Raw genomic sequence first — 7065 nt, forward strand, 5'->3', positions numbered from 1 at the left:
GAAGCCAGAGATCTGAATCCACGCCCCCCGCTGCTGCACAGAGCTGTGTTTACTGTATATTCAAAATGTATTGATATTGAACATGTCGTTTGTCCAAATTTCTACAAATTTGACACTGCACTTCCTTCAGTCCTCAGCAACAAACCTGCTGATTATGAAGTAGATGATGTGAATAACAGATAGCCTAGCCTACATTCATATACACTTGCTCTGCAGTTAGATAAACGTAAACAACAAACATGACTGATGTCAGTACTTAAACTTAATTTATTTATATAGCACCTTTCATACATATAAAATGCAACACAAAGTGCTTACAAGTTAAAAGACCCGACCCCACCACCCCCCACACACACAAACGCACACACACACATGCAAGTACACACATATACAGAAGTACACGCACCTACTCACTCACTTAGGCATGCACACACAGCCGCAAACATACACTCGTTAAGATATGATATGATATGATATGATATGGCTGGGCACTGAGGGTCCAGGTAAGGTAAGCATCGTTGGGGAGCCATCCACGCCGGGAAGTCATGTAGATCCATGGCCACAAGGGGGCACCGCTACAGGAACAATCCAACCAGGACAGGCAGAGGAGCCCACACCACGGCTGTGGAGATGGCCGTGGTGCAGTGCCACCCCATCCATCCAGGCCAGGACAGCCCCCAGGGCAGCACCCCCATAGGCGGATCAAACTACTCCCAGCGTGGAGGGCCCCCCGTGAGGAAAACACTGGAGCTAGAAGATAAGAAGAAAACAGGATAAAATCAACATTAAAAGAAGTTAAAAGTAGTTAAGAATATTAAGAAAGAGACTAAAAGAAAAAAGCTAAGATACCATTCTTAAAGCTTAGCCTAAAAGTTCCTAAAAAACAAACCTAAGAGCAGAGTTAAACACCATAAATGACTAGTTAAAAGGAGTTTAGAACAAGGATAAGAAGAAATCAATTAAAAGCCAAGTTAAAAAGGTGTGTCTTGAGCCTGCTTTTAAAAACATCAACAGTCTCTGCGGCCCTGAGGCTCTCCAGCAGGCAATTCCACAGACGTGGGCCGTAGTAATAAAAGGATGCCTCACCGTGGGTTTTTGTCCGAACACTTGGGATGACTAAAAGGTTGGAGCCGGAGGACCTCAGGGTCCGCGAGGGTTGGTAATGTAAAAGCAAATCAGATAGATAAGAAGGCCCAGGACCGTTAAGACACTTAAAAACGAATAAAAGAACCTTAAAATCGATCCTGAAACGCACGGGGAGCCAATGCAGTGATTTTAAAACAGGTGTAATGTGCTCCTGCCTTCTGGTCCTCGTCAGCACACGTGTGGCTGAATTTTGAAGTAGCTGGAGTTTGGAAGTACTCTTTATGGGAAAGCAGGGCGTTGCAGTAATCTATACGACATGAGATAAAAGCACGCATCAGCACCTCCGTGTTTCACCGAGAGGGAAATGGGCGGATTCTCTCATGTTCTTGAGATGATAAAACCCTATCTTTGTAGCATTTTTAATATGAGGAATAAAGTCAAGCTCAGAATAAAAAATGACGCCCAGGTTCTTGACACATTGTGAAGGTTTAAAGTCTTGTAGTTTTGGTAAAAGTTTCTCTCTCTTGGCTTCAGGACCAATAATTAAAACTTCTGTTTCTTTGCCTTCTTTGCCATTCTTGCTCGCTTGCTTATAGCTTTAGCAGTGGGTAGACAAAAATGTAGCCTGGACCTATTTAACTGGTGGCCCGTGGGCCAGATGTGGCCCTTTAACACAGAACGGTTCAGTACTTCCATTTCCTCTACGCAGACAACTGACAGCACACCAACAAATCAAGTATTAGAAGTCCCAAAACCAAACTATCTTACATTACTGTCTCTTCACATGGTGAGGTGTAGCGCTTTGCTAACTCTCTCTTACTTAATGTTAATTAGAGCTGCATCATCTGGCATCACCTCAGCTGTACCATTAGTGGACAAAAACGCTGTATCATTAGAGGACAAAAACGACAATCAATAAAACAACCAATCAGAGTCATAGAACATAGAACAGTCCCACCTTTTCAATCAGTCCTTTTTTATATGTTACTTCATTTTAATTGCAAGAAGCCATCTTTTACTGTCTTTAGTTCTGCAAAGCTAAATAAAGCGACACCAGGAGAGTCACTGAGTGTGTTTGTCATTCAGGTCTCTGGATTCAGCTGCTCAGAGAACTCTGCGCTGTTGTCAGGAGCTGCAGGTCAGAAACAAACATCCCATATTGAACTTTTAGAAACAATAAATACAGGAAACAGTGTTGAAAAGGTTCATCTGCACAATAATGTGAAACATTTTTTAATCTAAAACATGAAGTGTGAGTCAGATCAGCTGAAATAGAACCAAAGTAAGTTTTACTTACAAGATGGAGGGCGAATGGCTGAAATCAAAACAAAAGACAAATCATTTCAGTCACAGTTGTAAATGCCAGATTATCTTTAGTCACTTTATTCCTCTCTTCTACTCACTCAAACTGAGTATCTATTTATACTCAGTCTGTTTAGTGCTGACTGTATTTGCTTTCTCTGATGCTGGTTTTAATTTTGCAACCTGAATAAAAAAATCAACTCAAAGACTGAAATCAAAGTAGTGAAATCTTTCCTTTTTCTCTCTCACCTTTCTTCTTTTTGTAAACGATGAATCCAGCAGCACCGATGAGAATGAGAGCAAGAACAACCACTGCAGCAGTGACGGGGACGGTCATGTCACTGGGCTTCACTGTTGAAAACAATAATAGTTTATTTTTACTGTTTTTGTTTTTTTCAACATGAATTCCCATGCACTCCCCTTCAGCACCCTCTGATCTCACTCTTACCCCAGTTGGTCCTGATCCGATCTTTCTCCAGTTTGGTGATGATGTCCTCCTTCACACCAGAGAACTGAAACACACAGTCGTACCTCGTCCAGTCTTCAGGTGTGACTGATGAAAGGTTCAGGTCAACACTCATCTGGAAGGTTCCATCGTGGTTGGGGAGGATCTCTCCGTGGTCCACCTCCTCATGAAGCTCCTCTCCATCTTTCCTCCAGACGAGTGCGGCTCTGTGAGGGTAGAAACCTGTAGCGTGGCAGCTGACTGGAGAGGAGGGAGTCTTCTGGAGGAGAGACACTGAGGGAAGCTCTGGAGAGAGTTCAATGAAACTATTTCTAGTTTGAAACACTGAGACTGAGCAAACTCACTTAACTCATGCTAAGTGTACACTGGCTATCACAGTCTGAGCATCGATGGAAATGTATTTCAGAACAGCCAAAATGTCAGTGTGTACTGATTGGTTAGGACAACATTGAATCTTAGAGCTACAGAAAACTAACAGAGAAAACAATGTAATGTCAGACTGACTGCAGTGATAACACAACAGCAGTTCAGTCTGAGCAGACTGTATGAACATGATTGTGTCCATTAAACTACATCAGGTCATGTGATTCTACCTGTTCTCAGCAGAAAGCTCCTCCCATAGGCCAAATACTTCTTCAGCCACTCAGGGTAAATCACTGTGAGGGAATACTGATTTAATTTCATTCTAGCTTTGTCAGCATCCCATTTCAGTTTGGTGATGAAAGCCTGTGGTTTTGGAGCGATCCATGTCTCTGTCTTCAGGTCGACTGATATGAAGTCTTCTCCATCATAACCATAATGATTATAACCAATAACCTCTCCGGTCTCATCATCCCACTCACAGCCAATCATCCTCTGTAAAATGTGGACACCTGAGACAGAGACAGAGAGAGAAACACCTCACCTCATCACTTTAAGGTTTAAGATGCCAACAATGAACAGTGATGCAGTGTCACTGGTTTGAGTCCAAACTATTATAGAGAGGACTAACACAAACACAGTTTTCTCTAGTTGTGTAGTATAATAGTTATATTCTGTGTGTTAAAAAAAGTCAAGTCGAGCATCAGTTGTGTGAGGCTTTGACTGGTGAAGAGATTCACCTACCTGTGTGCAGAGGAGGAGTTTAGTAAGGGGAGGACATATATGCTGGGTGTGTCTTGTATGTTTCTCTGTGTGAGACCATGCTGCCACATGTTAGTTTGTTTGAACTTATTCTGCCAACATGTTCCTGATACGCTGTTGTTGTATCCTTTAAGTTATGTGTACATGCATCCAGATGACGTGTTGTTTATATCTTTTAAGTGATGTTTAAATGCAGCCAGTATTTATAATGTGTATCTGCCTTCCCACCAGACCGTGGTGTATTATCTGGAGTTGTTTGATTCCTACTTCCTCTCCTGTGAGAAGCTTAACCCTGTAAATATGGCTCATGGCGTATATTTAGATTTACAATCATTGTGTATTGTTATTGTGTATTTACTTTTTGTTTTGAATAACAGAATCACAGTGAAGGATTACAGAAGACTCATCCTTCATGGATGCATTAATAATGTGAGCTACCTTTGTTCTCATGCACTTTTTGTGTTACTTAGTTTTGGCATGTATTCATATATATTGATCTATATTTGCTGTTGTACAGAAATCATCCATCCTGTCATTCATCCATCCATCTGATGGAGCATTCCCAACTCAATAAATGATTTAAAGGTTCTTGGATCCTCGTGTTTCAATGTGCACACCAATCAGATGTTCTGTGGTCCAGTCATCCCCTGAAGCAGTATTAGTCAGTAAAGTATTCAGTCTTTTTCACTGTGCATGATGAAAACTTTCTTTCAGCCCAGGGAGGCTGATAACATCAGTTCCAAATATTTCTGATACAAATCTTACTAAATTATTTTTATAATTATAAAGAAGAGTTCATGAAGTAAAAGGTGAAATATAACATTGTACATACTGTACCTCCACTTTGGTTGAAGCGCTGTTTCAAACTATTGATTTCGGCTTTGAAAAAATTTGGCTCCTCCACAAAACATAATCGTTTGTACTCCTCCAACTGGTGAGGGTCATTTTCGTATATTTTTTTCACCCAGTCATGTTTTAATTCGATTATCTTTTTGCTGCTGTCGCAGTTGCCCAACAGATTATCATCAACCACTGCAGCTCCAACAAACTCCGGGAAGTCGGGGAGTCCAGAAGATGCAGTGTAGATATAGTTCAGGGAGTGTTTCACTGCAGGACAGAAGAGGTTCACACATTCAGTATAAATACACACATCATCATCACACTCCTCATCAGAATATGATGTCATGGTAACACTTAAGGTTATGGCCTGCCATCTACAGCATGAATCTTCTTATCTAACTTATCTATTACCTATTCTATCATTACAGGGTTCAGTACGGCCCACCAACTACTGAGAAGCATTTTGGTGTTTGGACAGACTTTAAAGAGAAGTTACACTCAAAGTACTTTTAACTATTGAGTTCCCCCTTCTAATATGAATGTCAGCATCCTTTATGGCTGCAACATATTGATATTACACCGTTACTATGATAAGAGACTATATGTCATCTTAGATTGTGGATATTGTTATATCATGATATAAGTGTTGTCTTTTCCTGGTTTTAAAGGCGACATTACTTGATGTCATTTTCTGAACTTACCAGACTGTTCTACTTGTTCTAATACTTGTCTTCACCCATGTCTTCATTATCTCCACATTACTGGTGATTATTGATCAGAAATCTCATTGTGTTAATATTGTTGCAATATTGATATCAAGGTATTTAGTTAAATATACCGTGATACTTTATTTTGTTGTCCAGTCCTTGCATTATGTGTTTTGAGGACATTTTTTTAAATATCAAGATATATATATTGTGTAGTTAAACAGCCTACAAATATCGTGGCATTATTTTAAGCTCATATCAGCCCTACCATCCTTGAGAGACGCACAGAGGTCACAAACCAGTGTCCACCACCAACATTTGTAGGTGAAGTGAAGTGAGTTTACAGTTAGAAGACACACACTGAGTTTGAAAGTTGTAAAATGAACTGTGGTTTGTCCTTTCATACTGTATGTTAGCTACTTTGCCATGACTTCCACTAAAGTTTTCTCAATGACTGTTGTTTTTCAGTCCTCTACTGTTCATGACAGTTGTTCTGATCCTGTGACAGGGCAAAAAAACTGATCATCTTCTATGACTGCCTCATCATAAAGAAGCTTTTTTTCTTCATGCACTCGGTAAAAAACAAAGAACAACTCTGTGTAACAACAATGTCAGTCCACCTCTACCTGAACCACCTAACAGGCTGGACACACTGGATGCCTGTGTACTGTGTGGCAGCTGTGTTGCTCCTGCCTGCTCTGTCTGTTTACATGGAGTGTTTGACTTTCTAGATAATTATAGAAACATATGATGACGTAATTTGTTTTTACCCTGAAAGAGTGAGATAGCCGGAGGGGGAACGAGAGGGAGCGACGGAGAGAAAGTGAAAGTAAAAGAGAGTGTCTGCGTGTCTGTGACATATACAGATACTAAAACTTTAGTAAAATGCTGGTATGATGTCTGAATTCCTCTGTCTCCTATGTTTTACCCGACACTTACAACATACAGCCTCCAGTGACAAGTTCATTTTCATATTATCTGAACCCTGAGCTGGGCAGACTCGTTGATCTGAAATATAAAGATGGCAGCCTCCATCTTCAGGTCACTAGTTTACTGCTGAACTGTTCTGTGTTTCATAAACTGCTTTCAGGAAGTAATTCAAGGAAAGTTATCTTACCTGAAGATGCAAAGTGGCTCGAGAGAAGCAAGAGAATGAAGATCTTCATGTTTTGATGAGAAGTAAGTTTCATCCACTTAACAGCTGAGTTGAGTCAGTGGAGTTGAGTCTTCACGGTGCGACTAAAGGGAGGAAGTGTTTTCTATTTGCATAACACGCCTCCTTCCTTCCCTCACTGTGTCTTTAGCTCCCCCCAGCGGGGATGAGAGGTTTAGACGGGTAAAACTTCTTCAGAAGGTTTTCCTGTGGTCTTTGGTCTTTGTGAACTCAAAATAAATTGAAGTTCTTGTACTCAAATAATGTATTTTCAGATAGAGAGGTGTATATAGATATAGATATAGATAGAGGTGTTAAACATTATTTAGAGGAGTCTAAACACACCTGAGATGATTATCTTTTTAAAAATGTGTTCAAGAAGTTTTTGT

The 7065-nt window shown here is 40.5% G+C and overlaps 1 protein-coding gene across 1 annotated transcript; it reads right to left on the reverse strand.

Annotated features, from left to right (window-relative positions):
* Positions 1-249: 249 nt before the first annotated feature.
* LOC140993667 (major histocompatibility complex class I-related gene protein-like) lies at positions 250-6764 on the reverse strand. Its single transcript, XM_073463174.1, has 7 exons — positions 6641-6764; positions 4814-5083; positions 3448-3726; positions 2837-3139; positions 2638-2739; positions 2384-2401; positions 250-2218 (listed from the first exon to the last, which is right to left on the reverse strand). Exons 1-7 carry the CDS (start codon positions 6711-6713, stop codon positions 2169-2171), a joined length of 1095 nt encoding a protein of 364 aa, XP_073319275.1. The 5' UTR covers positions 6714-6764; the 3' UTR covers positions 250-2168.
* Between the last annotated feature and the right edge of the window lie 301 nt (positions 6765-7065).

This window comes from Pagrus major, chromosome 3 (genome assembly GCF_040436345.1).
Source record: "Pagrus major chromosome 3, Pma_NU_1.0".
NCBI classification, from domain to species: domain Eukaryota; kingdom Metazoa; phylum Chordata; class Actinopteri; order Spariformes; family Sparidae; genus Pagrus; species Pagrus major.